Source organism: Hyperoodon ampullatus (genome assembly GCF_949752795.1).
Source record: "Hyperoodon ampullatus genome assembly, chromosome: 12".
NCBI lineage: Eukaryota > Metazoa > Chordata > Mammalia > Artiodactyla > Ziphiidae > Hyperoodon > Hyperoodon ampullatus.
This window is the reverse complement of record NC_136925.1, coordinates 70,963,511-70,984,290: the sequence shown is the minus strand read 5'-3', so window position 1 is coordinate 70,984,290 and position 20,780 is coordinate 70,963,511. Positions and strand designations below refer to the sequence as shown.

Below are 20,780 nucleotides of genomic sequence, written 5' to 3'. Positions count from 1 at the left end.
ATATCTATCAGGCTCTTAGTTATAAACAAACACACAGGAAGAAGAAAGGAGAGAACGGACTAGGGAGAGAAAAGAAGAGATGTTCATTTATATTGTTTCCAACTGGTACCAACCAGATCAGAGTACCAGTGTGGTGTGAGTGCTTCCTGAGTCATTAGGAAGGGGATTTTAATGTAGTTAAGGGGAATAACCACATGTCACACTAGCCAGGACTAGTTAAATTACAATATTTAAGGATAACAATTTTACATGAAGTACCAAAGTTTTGACTAGAAAAATAAATTGCTAAACAGAAACTTCCAGCTTTCTGTGGCTAAAAGGGTCTAAAAGCCTCCCTCGAACTTGAGGATAGGATACGGGAGACAAAAACACAGACTCATGAAACTACAGTGAGGCTGCAGGGAAAGTTTATTACCAGCACAGTGTTCACACTGAAAGCCACAACTTCCAAGTCTTAACAAATCCTGAAGAACTGTCATTTTAAAAGATGTTAAAAAGAACATAAACATTATCCTGAATATGATGGCAACAACAACAGAAGCCTAAGTGTTCACAGGTGAAGGGGCAACGGGACTCCTTCACCAGTGTCCCCTTTCATCACAGTCTCCCAGGGGTGCCATCCTTGTTGTTTTAAGGCACAGCCCTGAAGATTCACAGAGCAGCATATCCACTATCCATGATCCAGTCTCAGGAATTTGCTTCCAACCGAATCAGGCTGCATCCGCAGGAGAGAAGCAGATGCTGAGTCAGCAACACTGGGATTTGTTCTCTTTTTTCACGGTCTCCTCATCCAGTTTAATTCTGCCGTCGTTTTCTTCATTAGGGAAGCTTTGGTGGTTGGCAAGAATGTTCTCCACTAGGAACCGGGATGCTTCATCTATGTTTATGTTATCCTGTAGTGCAGAAACAACCAGGATCAATTCTCACGATCAATATTCTTAGAGGAAGGCATTAGAGTATTACCAGGAACTAGGAAAGTTTGTCAGAGGGGGCATTATAAGTACGCCAGCTCCATCTCCTGCTCCAATACTGAAGTGATTGCTAAGAGTTCAATGCTACTGAGTAATGTGACTGAGACACTCTTCTTTTTACAAAGGATCACTCTTTCTGATGTTCTGGGGTTTTTTTTGTTGTTTTTTTTTGTGGTACGTGGGCCTCTCACTGCTGTGGCCTCTCCCTCTGCAGAGCACAGGCTCCAGACGCGCAGGCTCACCGGCCATGGCTCACGGGCGCAGCCGCTCCGCGGAATGTGGGATCTTCCCGGATCGGGGCACGAACCCATGTCCCCTGCATCGGCAGGCGGACTCTCAACCACTGCGCCACCAGGGAAGCCCTGATGTTCTGTTTTTTAATGTTTTAAACTTTTGCCACTGAGGTTCAATGAACTATCTCCATGGTAAATGAGTCTTCATCCTCCTATAGGTTGCCAGCCACATAAGTGAAAGCACAGAGATAAAAACAAAAACAAAAATCTGCCCTTGAACATCTACTTCAAGTATTCAGGATACATTGTGAAAACAAAAATGCTGAAGGGCTCAAACCACATTAAAATATGATAAATGCAACATGTCGCTTGCCCATCTCTGAGTACAAATTATGACGTTTAGTTGACATGTATAAACTGAGCTGAAACAATGTTGTGGGTGTGATGCCCATTAAGGATGCTCTAAGGAATCACCAGCTATCACAACATTTGTGTGACTGGTTCATAAGCTGTCATTAAATATATGATATGTAACATATAGCAAAAACTGTGCTTCTTTTTAAAAGTATTTAACTTTTCCTTTTAAAATAATTTCAGATTTACAGAAACATTGTAAAAGTAGTAAAAATTCCTATATATTCTTCACCCATATTCCTCAGACATTAACATCTTAGGTAACCAGAGTATAACTATCAAAATCAAGAAATTAGATGACAGTACTGTGCCAGCATTACTCTATCAACCTTGTTCGAATTTCATCAGCTGTCTCACTGTCCTGTTTCTGATGCAGGTGAGCAGCTGTATTTTGCGATCTGTCCCCTTGGTCTCCTTGAATCTGGAACAGGTCCTCAGTCTCCTTGCCTTTCATGACCTTGACACTCTTGGAGAGTACTGGCCAGAGACTATCCCTCAGTTTGGATCTGTCTGACGTTTCCTTATCATTAAATTCAAGTCACGCATTGTTGGCAGGAATAAGACATATATGGTGTGCCCTCTTCAGTGTATGAGGAGGCATACTTGCTTGAAGTCATGTCTGCCAGGCTTCTCCACTGAAAAGTTACTATTTTTCACTTTGTACTCAGTTAGTACAAATATGTAAATATCCTGTTTTTCACCATACCTTTCCCTACTCATTTTGGCATCAATTAATTTTTCCCTAGAACAATTATTACTGTGTGTTTAATGGTGACTTTCTATTTCCACCATTCCTTCTCCATTTATGATTTGGAATTCTACTGTTAGGAAGAGCTTTCTCTTCTCTCCCATTTATTCATTTGTTTATTCATATCATGGATTATTATTTTATTCTGTGTATTAAGTCCATCACAATAATTATTTATTTTGTTGCTCAAATTGTCTTAGGTTTTGGAGCTCCTACAAGCAGGCTCCTGTGTCTTTCTGACACATCTCCGTCACTTGGTGAGCGTTTCCTTAGCTTCCGGCACCACAAAATATCTCAGGCACATCTTTACTTTCCTTGTCCTACTAGTCCTGAAATCAGTCATTTCTCCAGGGAGACTCAGTTCTTTTTATTGGATAACAGTATTTAGAAACCAAATTCTAAGGACTTGCAAAGCTCATTGGTTCTGTGCTGTCATTGCTTTTAATCCTCTTCAGCAGACACACCTAGTGAATATGTATGTATCCATACACATACTGGTATCTGCTTCTATGTTTATCTGTTTACACACATATGTATGTGTACATGTATGTGCATGTGTGTATATGCACATACATATACACATTAATACAGAATTTATATATATGTGTGTGTATATATATATACATATATGTTGACTTTTCCAATTCAAATCCAATACCACGAGGTTCATCCTAGCCTTCTCCCTTATTTGTTATACCTTTCTCAGACAGTGAGAACTCTGCAAGACCTCTGCTATTTATTCAGGTATCTTTTCTAGCACCAACACAAGCTTTTTCTTACCTCCACTCCCAACATAAGCATTAACTTCAATTAAAGTATTGATCTTTGAATGCCCAAATGTCCCTCAGTCCCCACCATCCCCATTATACCAAATCATTATAATGTGCTCTCACTGCATTTAATTGTTACTGATTAGGAACAGAAAGTCCCACATTGTAATTAGTCACACATTCTCATATTGGAAATCCATTATTTTCCATAAAGGTGAAAAAATGAAGCCCATGAATTCAAACTTGGCCTTTTGGCTGTGTTTGTATCAGAATTCAGATCACTGGTATTCTAGCAGAAATCAGATTTGAAGTTAGCTGCTGGCCAGCTCAGAAGCATAGTTATTAGTGACACTTGGGCAGTACTTTAAGCCTTGACTAAAATTTTTAACAAAAATTTTATATTACTGTTACTCTCTTGAAATACTCCTGGTTTACCACTAAGGAAATTTTGCGGAAGCTGTTTCTAATATATTTGTAGGAAGGCACAGAACATATGAATGTTTTTCTTTTCACCTTTACGTGTAACCCTGTCCATAGATATCATGAAGCTGATGACTTATACAGTCTCAGGTGACAGGCCACATGATACTATAGTTTATGAATCTTTCTTCTAGACTCTGGGGAGAAATTCAGATTTATTACCTGAATGATTAATTCAAATAAAACCAGAAGAGGAAATTTTATCTGTAATATATTCATCTTCTCCACCAAATCTCATGCTCTAATAAACACTTACACATACCACTAATTTTTTTCTAACAAAGCTGGGAAGTAAAGCAAATCCCCACAGATGCAGAGAGCAGACAGAGGGCATGGCTTCCAAAACAAGTGCCTCTATAAAAAGCCTTGCCTTCTGCAATCTCTTCCTTCCTGTTTGGCTAAGTGCTCATGCAGCAACTCTGGTCTTCATCTCTCTTCCACTACTACTTTTTATTTATGAAACTAAATTTTAAGATACTAGAATATATTTGTTTAAACAAATAGCCTTTAGCTTAGGAGTAAACACTTCTGTCTTCAGCAGACACTATTTTTTCCAATGATCCCACCATCACAATATTTTCAGAGCACTTTTTGTGTAGTCTCCCATAGCTTTGCTTTCATTATTCTGATCACCAGTGGCAGCAAATAATCTTCCACTTTTAGGATGGGTTTCTGGTAAAGCTAAAAGTAACCTGGTAATAAGTAAGTAGGTCATTTGGAGAAACAATGCATTTTTTTGGATATATACAAGAAATTCACAGAAGGCATACTAAAAGCTGGAACTGTGTTAAGATTATATCAAATTCATGGTTTTGAGTTTGCCATCACAGAATTTTGCTAATAATTCATCATCCTCTCATGTCTGACTGTTATTGGACCTCTAAAGTGAAACGTCCAATGCACATAAACCCCCTCCAGCACAATATTCTGTGCTTGGTATTGTCACCTTTGCTTTCGTGTATATTTAGACTGTTAAGATTTTCAACAGCCAACGTGTTTTTGTTTTTCTTCAAAAAACATTTTATCCTGCTTCCCATAATGGCTGAAAGAAAAAATTCTCACTCTACTATTCATGAAGAAGTATGTCACAAATGTTGATAATTTCCTCTTGTTCAAATTTTCCTACACATTTGATCTAAAACTCTTCAAACATCATCTGAATACATTTTCTCTCTGACCTTTTCAATGTCTGTTAGTCCTGCACATGACTTACATCTTCACTAGGGACAACTATGTCCCTAAGTTTTATTAAGCCTTCTATAAAAATCAAAAATAGTTGTGCTTGACAATATACCTCATGCCCCACAAATCCCAGGTACATGAAAAGTACTTCATTTAAGGACTCAAACTCATAGAAAATGTCATTTGTTCTTTGCTCTAATAATAGTCATTTTTATTTTAATGTAAAATCTGCCCCTCTATTCACCTCTCCACTAGCTAATTCTGAAAGCATTTTTGCTGCTGAGTAAAAGAAGCTATAACATATCCATGCTACGCTTCACCTTTTACTAGGTTTCCAAAAACCACTCAGGTAAATCCATCTAAATACTTTAAAGTTACACGTCAGATTTACGAATTAACAGCAGAGCAGATAACAAACGCACAGCAGACCTCACCTTTGCAGAGGTTTCAAACCATCCAGTGAAGCCATGTTCTTTGCAAAACTGGTCCATCTGGGGAATATTCTGGCCACTGTCTTTTTTCTGGTCACATTTGTTAGCTAAGAGGACAGCAGGAATAGGGTTGCCGTTTGGAAGATGGACTTTACTATCCAGATCATTTTTCCATTTTAAAACGGCTTCAAACGTGGAACCTCTCGATATATCAAAGACAACGAAAGCACCAACAGCTTCTTTGTAATACACTCGGGTCATGTTGCCAAACCGTTCCTGTCCTAGAAATAAGTATAATAATAGATTAAAAACTTATACTCCGGACAGAGGCGATATTTATTTATAATCCTTTTGACCCTAAGAATAATGCCATAAATACATATCTGTCATTCCATAGCACCATAAACTGGTAGGATTGAGGACATACACACAGAACCACGAACCACAAAGCAGAAGCAGCTGATCATGTGGTCCGAGTACACAGTTACCCAGTTTTATGTTCTGTGTATGTACCCCACATTCTCCATAAACACTGAGATGACAGTTCGTAAAGCTACAGAGTCCATCATTTCCCCCTCCACTCTTCTTGGTCTAGGAGAAGAGAGGTACTAAAGGAAAAAAGAAAGCTGGGAGTGGAGGGAAGAGACAAGAATAGAAGAAAATAAGACTTGCAGGAAGGAGATAAGTGTGGTGGGTAAAATGCTAGTCAAAAAGATCAGGACTGAACATGAGATAAAGGAACTCATGTTCTTAACTCCTCTTTCCTTCACATCTCCAGCCAAACCCGCTTTTGACTCAAAATGCAAGCCTCCTCTCCTCTAAGAAGGCAGACATGCAAACCCACTATTTTATGGTTTTCCCCTTTAATTTAGAATAGAGGGTGGGGTGCCAAACTAGTAAACGTACAGAAATCCAGAAGTTATAAAGAGCTATTAAGCTCTGGTGGCTTTTGTTTTTGTTTTGTTCATAGAATCACCTATAAATCCCTTCAAATATTTCTTTTTACCAACCATGCTAAAGCATATTCAAGTCTGTATTCATATTAACTTTCTTGTTAAAACATAAGAAAACCAGAAATGTATGTGGCAAGGAATTTTTGAGGAAGACCTTGTGGCTTAGAATATCCATTTCCTTAGGTTTCAGAGCCAGGATTCGAAGCTCCCTGACAGTCTCAGCAGCAGAGGGTGTGCTTTCTAACATCATCATATGTGACAAATCAAAACAGTGCCAATTACACTGTTAAGCAAATGAAAAGTAAAGGCACAAACTGGGAGAAAAAAAAATACAGATCCTATATCTGATTAAAAAAATTTGTACTCAGAATATAAAGAGCTCTCAAAACTCCAAAGTAAGATTAAAAGAATTTAATAAAGTAAGCAAAAGATTGGAACAGTTTACCAAAGAATTTATATGATGATAAATAAGCATAAGAAATCATGCTCAAAATTATTAACCATTGGGAAAATGCGAATTTAAACCACAATGAGCTGATCCTTTATACCCACAACAATGGCTATAATTAAAAAGTATGACTATACCAAGTGTTGGTGAAGATGTGGAACAACTGGAGCTCTCATATACTGCTGGTAAGAATAATACTTTAAAATAGTACAACCATGTTGGGAAACAATTTGATACTTTCTTAAAAATGTAAACATATACCTACCATACAACAAACCCATTCCATTCCTAGGTATTTGCAAACAAAATGAAAACACACGTCTATAAAACGGCATGGTCATGAATGCCCATAGCAGCTTTATTTTTAATAGCCCCAAACTGGAAGCAACCCAAATGTCTATTTACATACTAATGAACAGATTATGGTATATCCATACAATGGAATACAACTCAACAATAGAAAGGAAAGGAACTATGGATACAAGTAACAACATGGATGAATCTCAAACTAATTATGCTGAGTCAGAAAAGCCAGACCAAGGAGAGAACAGGTAATACTATGAGTCCCTTTATATCAAATTCTAAAAAATCAGAAACTATAGTGATACAGTAAGAGAAAGCAGATCAATGATTGCCTTGGGCAAGGCAGGAGGATGGATTACAAACGAGCTAGAGCAAATAGCTTTCAGGTGATGAAAATATTTGCAATCTTGATTATAGTGATGTTTCAAAAGGGTATACATATGTCAAAACTTATAAAATTGTACAGTGTATGGTATGTTAACTATACAACAATAAAGTTATAAAAAAATAATACCTACCTCATATGGTCACTGGAAGGGTTAAATGTAAAATGCCTGCCTGGGATTTTTTTAGGGCTGAGTTTGGCAAACTATAGCTCATGGCCAAATCCAGCTAAATAAAATTCTAGAGAATAGCCATCCTCATCCGTTCATGTATTATACGCCTGTTTTTACTCTATAATGGCAGAGTTGTGTAGTTGCAACAGAGAGTAAGTGGCTCACAAAACCTAGAATAATTGCTATCAGGAAGTTTACAGAAAAAATTTAATGATTTCTGTTCTAAGGCATTAGGAACAGTCTATACCTTGAACTGGAAGTGGTATATAAAAATTCATAAAGGTATACACTTAAGGTCTCTGCATGTAGGTTATACTTCAAGTTCAAAGAGTGTAAAAAGCCAGGTCATAGTAAACACTGAATAACTATTAGCTAAGCATTACCATTAAGTGCTCAATAAATGTATTGCACGATGAAAGCCTGATTATCCTTTTGTAAATGGTGCTGATTACACATGGCAAAGCCTTAAACTATTAGCTAGTTATGTGTTGTACCTTGTAGTGGTGAAAACAGCTTGCAGAGGAAAATGAGCTTGAGAAAAGCACAACTGTACTAGAGAATCAAATAGCAAGCACCCAACAGTCAAGTTACCCCAGGAAATAACTTTCTCTGCCTAAATCAGCCAATTGTCTTTAGAGATCTTTAGGGGTCATCAAAGTCCCAGCCAGCTCTCACTTCTGATGTTTTAGGTTTCTATATTATAAATTTAATGCTAAAATGATTTTCTAAAGATTCTGCAATCACCACATCTAGAGAGCAATGGGGATCAAATGTAAATGACCCAGCATCACAAGGCCAAGTCCATGCATTTAGCTTATTCTTCAAAAGAATAAAAAAATATATTTCCTATTCTACCAAGTTCATAATCTCTTTTTTAAAATTCAAAAGTAATCCATTCATGCTTCAGAAATATTCTCGAACTGGTAAAAACAAGTAAAAAATTAAGTAGGGAGTGGAGAAGATGAATTCATTTAAAATAATAATCTTAACATAAAATTAAAGGTTTTTCTCCAAAAACCTAACAAGGTGAAACCTAGATTTAACTATGCTGTTTTAAAGGTTTAAATGCACAGATTTGCTAAGGTCTTTCAGTTGTTAAACTGGGAAGTAAAGTAAACTTTGCTACTAGAGTACGAGTTGCATCCTGTATCTTTGGGTAATTTTAGCTATTCCTTTATTATTGTCTAAAACAAAGGATTCCAGTGGAAAACAAAACTAATGTTCATGCATATTCCATCCTCCTCCACTTCTAAACACACGGAGGAGCTCACTGTTCTGCTCCCACTAAATCAGTTGTGCCCGTGGACTAGTCCTGGCCGATGAAACGTGAACAGAAGTGTTGCTTCTCAGCAGAATCACTTGTCCTGCAGCAGCAAGGCTGAACCCCAATTTTGAGATGGTAGGGCCTCTGTTAGCCTGGGTCTTCAAGTGGCTCCAATGAAAAATCATCCTCACGTTCCTCAACATCCCTCCCACCTCTGTTCCCCACTGTGGACAACTAAAAAGCACGAGAAATAATCATTTTAATGTTGTTAACCCCCCAACATAACCTAGTCTATCTTGGCTGGTACAACTCCCAAATATCTTTTTATCTCTTCTATCTAGATCTGATCTCAACTAGAAAATATGTATTAGGTTCCTCCTATGTACCAGGCACTGTGCTAGACACTGATGAAAATAATGAAACAGTGAATATGACCTTAAGGATCTCACAGTCTATTTGAGGAAACAGACAAAATGATACCATGATGTGTTGGGTATAATCAGGGATACAAAGAGCATATTATGGTATCAAACAAGGGGATGTTATTCATTGAGGTAAGCGAGTCTTTCTTAAAGATACATTATCAAGAAATGCCATTCAAATGCTAACTCATCATGAAAATATAGTATCTTCATAAACTTTATTTCCATGCTGTGACTTTCAGGTTGCACGCCCATGGGGGTGGCCAGCCTAGTCAAAGCCATGTTAGCTGCTCGAGGCAGTTTCCCAGTAGCTCTGAGTCATCACCAGGAGAAATGCAAATTCTCCTACTTCCCCTTTCACAGCACATCAGAAGTCAGCCCCTCCTAGATTCAAAGAAGGGCTAAGGATCAAACTAATGGGAAAGACTTTCACATCCAAACTAGAATTGCATTAGAATTCCATAGACTCTTAGATTTCTTTTTTTTTAATTTTAGAAAAGAAAATAAAAAATACTCTGAGGGGGCAGCCAATCAACCATTTTAAGTTTAGCCTGAGAAATCTTTATTATTCTAGGATTCTACTTTCCGCAAATACATATATAAAAGCAGGAGATTTCTGCCATGTAGAAGGGAAAGTCTAGAGTTATTAAATGTAAAGACAGCTGCACGTGTTTTGTTTCATAGCGTGTGTGTATAGAGTTAAAACATATAGCAATATGGAAACTCAGCAAAACCTGGGAGACCTCCCTCTCACTAGGTCTGTAGAAGTAGTTCAGACAGGGTGGGGAGAATGCCAAGCGACACCACCTTCTGTGACCAGAGCTGTAATCTTCTCTTACAGGAACGGGAGGGACCACTTTATGCTTTCCTGACAAAACACTGTAACAGACAATACTGTAACTGGAAGATGACACTGCAGATTATCTAGTCCAACCTCTCTTATTTTATAGATGAGAAAATAAAATCCCAGGGAGATGACATTACTCAAATTTCTTAGGTTGACTTGTTATCAAATGTACTGTCTGATGTGTTACCCAAGTATTTTCTGGAGTATATAATGCTCCACATGGCCCTGTGTTTCCAAATAGATCCAAGGTATGATGAGCCTGGGAGTGACCTTCCTTAAGGACAGCACAGCCCTGCTACAAAAGTTACAGCCTTGCTCTATGTCCCCTAGTGCTTTACCACAGCAGATAAGGAAGTGCCCCACTGCTGACTGCATTACTTATGCTGATTCTAGGGACAGGGTTTTTCATCCATACTGCTGTGGACACATTGCCTGAATATTCCAAATGGCTCTGAAATGCGTTATCCTTTAAAAGGATGTGTTAATTCCTTCTCTAGAAGAAGGAACCCGGATTATAGCTAGATATCTTGGCAATGAGAAAGGGAAAAAAAGAGCACAGTGCTAGTCATCTAGGCTCGAAGACATTTAAAAATGCACTACTTTGTACATACTGAAATGGATGACCTGTAAGGTACATATGCTGGCAAAAGGATTAAAATGCTTATCTAATATTTGGAGTATCCAACACTAATGGCTTTGAAAAGGAGTTGAGACAATTTAATACATTTCCAAGAATACATATTCCAATCAGGAAAAAAACCCCACAAAACAGTGTGCCTTATCTCTTTATAGCGCATGCAAATTTTCAAAAGGGAAGTATTTCCTCTCTGATTTGAAAAGGAAAGTACTGCATTTTGAACTGCTATCAGAAACACATGCCAGAGATGCTTTCTCTTATGATTTTAATCACTGGTTTTATTTTTTTAAATGTTTGTCTCAATATTTTATGTTCATGCCCCCATTTGATAAATAATCTAAATGTCTCTTAATGTTATTTGAAACTCAAAATATAAATTACACAATGAAAAATAAATCTGAGCAACAGGACAATCAGTGCTTAGCTTTTCAAATATAAATGCTTATCTTTTCCCACTCACTAAGAATTATTGAGCTACATATTCTTGCTCAAGGTGATTGGGAGAAAATGTATAGTTTCTAGTCAGTGCATATAAAGTCCTTTAAAAACAAATCCTTAAAATTCATTGTGCATTTCAGAGATGAAGCGCTTCTAACAAGCTGTGTGGGTGGTGGGTAATAGATCAAGACCCAGTCAAAATTTAATTTAAGTCCAGTCATTGGTTCTAGAAGGATAATTATCTATCCACTAAAATTTTTATAGCTTGATACAGGTAATAATGTGATGTCATAATGGGTCTTGGGTTTTATATGTAAGAGGTTACAATTTGTGGTCACATAGGTTTTTGTTATTTTTAGGGCATCTAGTTAATGACTCATTATACTACTACTTTATAAAGCCTTTATAAATGTGCCCCAGCATTACACTTAAATATTTAACATGCTAAAACTATAGGTATTGTTAGAAGAAAAAAACACTTTCTTACATTAAAGAACTACCATAATACTGACCAATAAAACAATGTAACTAAAAAGAGACCATATTGCTAGTTGCCCATTTTCCCCCCACTGGCTTATGCAATTTTCCCTAAAACAAGTGGCTGTATTCTCCACAGATAAAACAAGTCTAAAAGCTAATGCATCAAATTAGCACCATATGAGTTTGGATTTGATATGTACTGAATTTCGTATTTTAATATTGTACCATGAAGAAGGTAAAAGGAGTCACATGATTTTACACAATACCATTCATTTGTCTGGTTTTCCTTTTTATCATGTGTAGATGAGAGGGAGATAATATAACATGACAATGAAATCTTTGGAATGAAAAAATATCTGGACCCATGCCCTAACTCTGCAAGTTACAGGTGTACAGACCTTAGGAAAATCCCTTAATCTTCCCGAGTTTCAGTTTACTCAACTGTAAACTGAGAATCATTCTAATTTCTCCAGATTATCATAAGTATAAATGAGAATAAAAGTAAATTGAATAACAGTGACTATAAAACAGCTTTTAATAAATGTTAACTGTTATTATGTGAGAGGGTCAAATACCAAAATTTCCTAACTCTGGGATTCTATCCTTACATTTGGAAATATATTTCCACTTGGAAAAATAAGCTTTATAGGGGAAGAGGCAAAGCTGCCATTTAAATCATGTACAAAGCACCATTTTTGCTCATACCACCTTCTGTCAAGCAAAAGAGTAGTAAAACTGAATAAAGAAAAAAATTTTAAATACCTAAACTAAAAGGAAAACAAACTCCTTTTGAGATGGTAGCAGTATCACTAAGTAGTCTTCAAAATTACCTATTCCCAAATACATGCCAGTTCAGAGTCTGGATTTTTCTTTTTGCTAATTTGAAATGAGCAGCCTTCTGTGGTATTTAGGTCACAGTGTAAGGTCTGTTTTTATTCAACTATTTACATCTTCTGTGGTGACTATGAAAATAACACCTGACTTTAATCAATTTAAAAGAAGGAAAAATATCAAAATATCTTTTTGGTTTGTGTCCAAAGTCATAATAGTTTTAAAAGTTTGAGGTATTGGCTTCTTCCTTTCTTAAGCATTAAATGAGAGCAAGACATGTACCACCTCTGTCCTGTAATTTCTCTTGTCTCCTTACATCACCTCTTGAGAGCCACACAGATAAGGAGCAGGTGATATGAAACAGACAGGAACTTAAGGGTCAGGGAAGGTGAGTGTGAAGGAGCCCGGGGAACAGCAGGCTTGTTCCGTGGAGCACAGTGGGAGGGTAAGTCTGTTGGCAGCTTGCAGCAGAGACAAGACAGAACAACTGTTCTCAACTTCAGTATAAATCAGACTACCCATGGTGCTTGGCAAATTACACATTTCCAAGCCCTACCTCTAGGAATTCTGATTTGGTAAGCATGGAGGATTGCTAGTTGCCTCTCCAATATCCCTTCACAGAATTTTATTTGGGAAAGCAATGTGTCCAATTTAAAAACAAACAGAAAAAGCCCTGGTTTTCTAGCTGCCCTTGAAGCAAGGCATGTGTGTTTGACTGGACCACAAAGACGAAGAATGTGGCCAGGGAATAGCTGAGTGGTGAAATGTCAGCTTTGGTCCAGGAAGAATGAATGGTTCTGCTCACCAGCCGTGGACTGCTCAACTACAGACTTAGTAGGTGAGAGACTTAACTTCTCTCTTGTTAAACCATGATGTTTGGGGATGTTTGACAGATGAAGCCAATTCTGCTTATAGCTGATGCTAAGGAATCTGCATTTTAAGCACCTCAGATGAGTCTGATGGAGGAGGTCCCATATAATCACACTAAAAACCCCAATATATTTAGCTTAACTTCAAAGCAATCAAAAATCACTATGGAAGATGCTTAAGGAAAATATCTGGGTAGAAGTGAGTGAAAAGAATGGGGAAGAAGAAAATGTAAGATCATCTGTCAATTAGAAGGACCAACAGAGAGCCTTAAACTAAAGCCCTGCTATCCATTTATTTTTATGCGGTTTGTCTCTCTCAAAATAAGAGTGAAGAAATCACATGTTTCTAGCATCGATTGCAAAAAGTGCAAAAAGCTCTTTTGAAAATATAATTGAGTAGAATTCTAAAGGAACTTTTTCTTGATCTTTTGTCTCACCCTTCAGAAATCTCCCCACATATGTCAGCACTTTTTTCACCATCCAAGAGAAGAGCTCTACAACCATAATACAACTTAAACTTGTCAACTTAGCCCACTCTCTATTACTTAAGTGTTGATTAAATGTGAAATCCTCACTATTTTGAGGATACGCTATTCTTGGCCTCCAAATCAAAGGCCTTCAAAGTTTTCTTCTTTGGAAGAGGACTTTCTCTCATCTCTCAATCTATTTTAATAAGTGCTTAGAAATATGTATTAATCAGGTTTTTTATTTTCTATATTTTATGATGCTTTGACATCTTGGTGCCTTGTGGACCAGGGGAGGGACTGCCCCTCTTAGGGTTAGCTAGTTCTTAGAGAGAGCAAATAACTTGCTGAGAGCATGTCTTCGATATACAAACCAACCAATCCTGAGTCCTTATCCTCTACCCGCTTTCTTTTTCCAGGCTCCTGCAGTCCAGGACATAACCCTCCTGCCCTAAATCACCCCATGGCCAGGTACTAGACAACTAGGGACCATCCCTATAGCCCAGAACAAACTGCAGTCTCTCAAACTATCCAATCCTAAGCTTGCTCAGCCTGCCTACACTGCCTTGTCATTTCCTTACTGCAAAAACCACAGTAAAGGCTCTAGCCCTTGCTTTGCTTTCTCCGAGCTCCTTCTGCCTCCTGAATGACCCTGGTGCTTCCCTACACGGTCCTGCGTGGTGTGGCATGGTCCCTCCTCTTGGGAACTATGAGTAACAAACTATTTCTTTCAATGGCAATTGTCTCCTGATGTGTTGGTCTCATCACACTTGAATAAAAACAAAATCTTGAGTACAATTTAAAAGGGAATAAGAACCATTAAAATTTATATATCAAAAGCTTAAGAAAGTTGGAAGGTCAGGATAACATATACATGACAGATCAAATTTCTCCTAAAATATATCTGAAAATAACATTGCAGCCCTGGAATAACGCATGGCATTCAGGCTCAATCCATGAGATGAGAGTAGACCAGACAAATATCTGTAATTGTTACCTTGCTTTTCCAGGGTGTGCTCTGCAACCATATACCAATAAAAGAGCTTTGTTAACTTCAGAGAAGTCCACAGTTTGGAAACAGTCTTTCAAAATGTACCAAAAAAAGTGATGCAGCCAATCAAAAAGTGTCTGCTTTGGAAGCAGTATGCTTCATAATTAAGTATAAGAACTGGAAATTCTGGATCGATGACATAAAGAGATGGTAATTATTCAAATATGAGTCACATGCTCTAAAATAGAGATGACCAGAACATTTGCAAATTTAGAGAAAAGTTAATGGTACTGTTTTGAATCCAGTGAACCAAAAATCCACTGTGCTATTTGACAGAGACATGAGTCCTGTCTCTGTATGGTGCCGTGGATTACCTGTGTTTTCTTGGTCAATTTACCAAACCTCCCTGTATTTACACCATGGGGTCTCTGAAAGCCTATAATCCAGTTCAAACAATAGAATGATTAGGCAAATGGCTGGGAGCCAAGTCAAATTTTAGTACTTCTTATCAGCACTTGGCTGTCTCTGCCTCTAACCTGAGCACCTTTTAGCTTACTTGGACTAATTGAGTCAACTAAGAATGGTAACATATTCAAAAGGAGGAAAGGCAACAGGCATATCATTATCAGGGGAATTTTCATGTGCAATAACACAAATATGTTGTTATGTTGAAACTCCTGCTGCCTGGGCAATTGTGAAAGCACAGTCCATACTGGGGCACCCAAAGGTGTGTCAGGACTAACAAACTGAGGAAGATTTGAAGATGTAAAATGGGACAGTAGGCTTTGCTTGTAATTCAGCACAGAAATTGAGCCAGAATAAGGCTGAAGATGGCAAGATTGTACGGGTCAGATGTAATAAAGATTTTCTTTAATTCCTTTAAATGAGTTATTAAGCAACTGGCCCCCAATAAGCCCTAAGACAGTTACTGTAGTACTAAGACAGAGACTACAAATAACAGAGACTAATTCCTCAAAGCACTGCTTCTTCATATTTAGGAAAAAAAAAACTTGAATATTAATACTCCCTGACTGACAGATACTCTGAAGGTCAAGAAAGCATCAGAGATAATATTCCAGACTCTTGCTCATGAAGAGTTAGAGGGTTATCAAAGAAGACAAGAAGAGATCACTAGATATAGTAATTGGCAATATGCAAGAGAGAACAAGAAAGACAGGATCAACATTCTATTTTCAGATGTGAATCAAAAAACAAAAGTGAATCTAACTATGGTTTATATAATTTATAACGTCTTCCAAGCATGCATTTTATGCTTTGGTAAACAATATTTACATGAATTCAGAATACATTGTTCCTGATTTGTTCTTTGGCCCAAAGGTGTATTACTCAGATTTTTATAAAGAAATTTTGATCCTTAAAAGTGAAGGGTGGCAGAATAGCCCACCCCCCAAAATGCCACTTTGGCATAAGAATTATTTGAACTAAAGGCACTTGAAAAACAGCAAGTGCACGAAGGGTGCTCTAATCTCCCCTTCTTCTTCCTTAAATGGGGAGATAAAACTCCCATGTGAAAGATGTCCTCCCTATACCGGAAGGAAGGAAACATTCTCATCACCAGAGATGGGGAGTCAAGCTGAGAGAATTCTATAGAAACAGATCTTGTTAAAATAACTCTTATATTCCTTTAGCCTCCCATAGAGTTTGGTTATTTTTCTACAATTGTTCAACCTAGTATAAAAGCATTTATACTAGGTTAAAATTTTTGGGGTCTTTCTTTCCTTATAGAGGCTCCTGTGTCACGTAAAGCTTATATTAAATAAATTTCTGCTATTAATCTGTCTTACATTAATTCTCAGGCCCAGCTGAAAGCTCTAGGAGGGCAGGGATAAAATTCTGCCTCCTCTACAAAAACAATGAATACATGAAGACTGAATTATATTATATTAGATCTAAATGGACAAACTTAAGAAAAAAGAGAGATTTAGCCTAGACCAGCCATTCAACCTACCTGGAAAATTCTACAGTTGCTAATAGGCTTATAATAAGTAGTGGGCCAAATACTAATTCATCTATAATACATGTTAAAAGGAAGATCAGATGCTGCATCCTAATTCAGTATGCATTAGGTAAACTCTCTTTAAAATCTTATCAAATACTTCACTATTTTAGTATATTTCAGTATGTACTGAGCAGCAGTCTTAAAGCAGATATGAAGTAAAAGACAGCAATTGCCTAACACAAAAATTATATTAAATTGCATCTATATTTTAAAGCTACATTCATTTGATGTAGTAAGGATTTGTGAGGCCTGTACCCAAGAGTCACTATGGTTCTCAATTTGAAGAGTTTAGCTTAAACTGCCTGGCCACATTTACAGAAAACATTTGAATAACTCCTGCCTCTCACACTTGCCAAAGCTTCCAAGTATAGAGACTTGACATAATTTCTTTAGCACCTTTCCCATCTCTAAAGCAACAGCAAAAACGCTACATAGTAATAACACCACACCTTAAGTGAGTCATATCAAGTGGCCAGCTCCACCTACTATTTTGCCATCAAGGACTATTTCCCTCCTTTGAGAATTAAATATGATTCAACTTTGTTACTACATAAGGCAAATATGTTTAGCCATGGGGAACTTTTTGGAGTGACCTTCAATTTGCCTTCATTACACCATTACTACTTAATTCAAATGGTATGTGCTAGGATTCACTAGTAGCTCAAATATTCAAACCAAACCTAGTTAATGATGTAGCTCCCTAACCCTTAAGTTAAAGCCACAATATTTTTGCTCTTAGTTTCCTTATATATTAACACTGAAAACCTTATTAAAAAGATGAGCCTAATAATTTCCAATTATCTCATAAGTTTACCTCTAATCTTTTTTTTTTTTTTTTTTTTTTTTTTTGCGGTATGTGGGCCTCTCACTGTTGTGGTCTCTCCCGTTGCGGAGCACAGGCTCCGGACGCGCAGGCTCAACGGCCATGGCTCACGGGCCCAGCCGCTCCGCGGCATGTGGGATCTTCCCAGACCGGGGCACGATCCCACGTCCCCTGCATTGGCAGGCGGACTCTCAACCACTGCGCCACCAGGGAAGCCCTACCTCTAATCTTGATAATTGCTGGTGTGTACTTGCTGGATGGAATCCCTTTTGGAGATCTTAAAGGTCTGCTTTCCTTCCTGGAAAAGCTCAAGCTTTGGATTTAGGCAAAAGTGCAAGGATATTCCATCTAGGCCTCTATATACCAGAGTCTGGTAAAGACTGACTATGTCCCCTTTCTGGCAAAATAGATCTCTTCAAGAAGGGTGAAAAAAGAGGTGATACCCAGGAAGAAAACTCCTACTCATGCTTTTGCTTTCCCAAGTCTCCAAATATAAGCTTTTTTCCTTGAAGCTTAAAAACACAACTGTGCCTTAAAAATCTTTTATTTACCTGCAGTAGGACCCAAGCATAATTTAATCGCTAAATACCACATTATTTTACATGAAGAATAAGGCAAAGTCAACAATCCTCCTAGGCAGGGATTTAAAATCATCTTCATGGACATTGATGGCTACACTGAAGATTCCTACAGAATGACTATCACATGGTAAGGCAACCTTTAGAATCCATGACTTTGTCGAGAAGCAATACTATTATTCATAAGTGCTCTATGAAAAAGCAGGAAGTGTTTCGAAAGAAGCCTCTGGCTTCAAAAGATGACTTTTCAAACGAACTTTTGGTTTTCTGTAACCAACAAAAACAACAAAAAGCTGAGCCCAAGGCTGATTATCCCCCTTTCTCTGAGGTGATATACATCAATTTATTCTCATATCCGAAGTAGAGAAGCCTGTTCTTAAATAAATGAGCATGTAAGTTATAATTCTTCAATACCTTCTCATATGTCATAAGCAGCTGATGACAAGAGCACTACCCAGCAGACAGACCTGTGTCCCTGACTCCGCTACCAGTTGGGTGCCCACACCTACAGGCTTCTGTTATGCAAGCAGAGGCTGACGGACAGTCTCTCCAACCCTGAACATGCTCCCATCCGAACGCTCTAACACAGACTGACCTTAACATGGATGATGACCGAACAGGGTAACTCTTGGTCCCACTTCCATATTTAAACTTTCCCAAAGTTAACGTCTTTTTCAATGTGCACATCCCACCCACCACACCAGCTGGAGTTCAAGTTTTCATACATGACAGCAAGGAGAATATGTACCCCTCAAGCAGGGATATTACGCTCCCAAATGACAACCGAGAGGAAATGCCAGGGAAATAATATATTGCGGCTGGAGAGGCAGGAGTGGGGCTAGGTGCTGGTTTAGGGAGGGAAGAGGAACACGAGCTTTCAAGGGAAACTTTCCCAAATCTTCGCCTGGGTGGCCTGCCCTAGGGATGAGAGCACGGTATATGAAGAATGGGGTTTCGCTCACAAGGAAGTGTCTCAGACCCAAGGTGGGTGATGAAAAACCTTCCGAAAAGGAACCTGGTTTCTAGTCTTGGTTGTGTCACTTAGGGTAAGTCGTTCAACCACTCTGAACCTCAGTTCTCACCTGTGAAACTTTAAAGCGAATGAGAGGAGCCAGCCCCCGCCCTTCGCTCTTCCTTGTTAAGATTCCGAGTTAAACCTGGGGGTAAGACGGGAATAAAGACACAGACCCACTAGAGAATGGACTTGAGGACACGGGGAGGGGGAAGGGTAAGCTGGGACAAAGCGAGAGAGTGGCATGGACATATATACACTACCAAACGTAAAATAGCTAGCTAGTGGGAAGTAGCCGCATAGCACAGGGAGATCAGCTCGGTGCTTTGCGACCGCCTAGAGGGGTGGGAGGGAGGGAGGGAGGGAAGGAGGGAGGGAGGGAGACACAAGAGGGAAGAGATATAGGGACATATGTATATGTATAACTGATTCACTTTGTTATACAGCAGAAACTAACACACCATTGTAAAGTAATTATACTCCAATAAAGATGTTAAAGAAATAAAAATAAAGTTTAAAAAAAAAGATTCAGAGTTAAAAATTCGGGAAAAGCCCCCATGGCTTTCTCACCTCTGGTCGGGTGAGAGCGCCAGAGCACAGGGCCTCCCCTCCATCTCTTAAAAATATGACAGCTCTCCACACACTGAGCTGAGGCATCTAACCAGGGTTACTCATTATGCATTTATTTCTAAGTGGTTTAGTCCCTTTCTTCTAAACTGAGACGGGCAGGCGAGTTCGGGCAGAGGACAGAGACAGCAGAAAGGAGACCGAAAGCAGCCGAGCGGCCCCGGGCTCCCGACGGCTGGAAACCCGGCGGGCGCCTCCTGCCCGCCGTGGGGTCCCCGCGCGTCCGCGGCTCGGGCCACCCGCTTACCCGCGATGTCCCACAGCTGCAGGCGCACCAGCGTCTTGCTGTCCCAGTTGAGGACCTTGAGAGCGAAGTCCACCCCGATGGTGGCCCGGTAGTGCTGGGAGAAGAGCTGGTGGACGTAGCGCTTGATGATGCTGGTCTTGCCCACGCCAAGTTCGCCGATGACCAGCACCTTGAAGAGGTGCTCGCGGGTCTCGGGCACCGTGGCGGCGGCCGCCCCCCGGCCCGGGTCCCCGGCTCCGCCGCCCGCCATGAGCGCCCCGGCCTCGCTCAGCCAGACGGCCGCTCTCGGCAAGCTCGGGCTCCGCGCCGGGGCCCCCGCCCGGCCGCGACCTCCCCGCGGCGCCCTGGGAGCCCCCGCCAGCCGTCGAAACTTCCCCGAGTCCGGCCGCCCTCCCCGCAGCGCTGCCGCAGCGCCTGACCGGTCACAGGACCCGGAACCCGCCGCCGCTCGCAGCCCGCGAGGGGCGGGGGAAGGGCCGGGGGCTGGCCTGGCTAGGGAGGCCGGGGTGAGGAGGTCTCTACCCGCCGCCGCCTGCGCTCACGGCGGGCCGGCCCAGAACTCGGGGCACTTCCTCTCCCCGGGCGTCCCTTCCTCAGGGCGGCGCTGAGCTCGGCCGCCCCCTGCTGGCCGCGGGGCAGCCGAGAACCCGGGGCCGACGGCGAGCGTTCACAGAGCCGGGGTGAGCCCAGGCGGTTCAAGGTCAGGCCTCCGAGGCCGGCGGTGAACGCCCCCGGCGCAG

General features: G+C 39.8%; 1 protein-coding gene across 1 annotated transcript; it reads right to left on the bottom strand.

The window, feature by feature from the left end:
* Nucleotides 1-385: 385 nt before the first annotated feature.
* Nucleotides 386-20,431, bottom strand: RAB32 (RAB32, member RAS oncogene family). Its single transcript, XM_079716703.1, has 3 exons — nt 20,041-20,431; nt 5,233-5,510; nt 386-893 (listed from the first exon to the last, which is right to left on the bottom strand). Exons 1-3 carry the CDS (start codon nt 20,288-20,290, stop codon nt 747-749), a joined length of 675 nt encoding a protein of 224 aa, XP_079572829.1. The 5' UTR covers nt 20,291-20,431; the 3' UTR covers nt 386-746.
* Nucleotides 20,432-20,780: the final 349 nt, after the last annotated feature.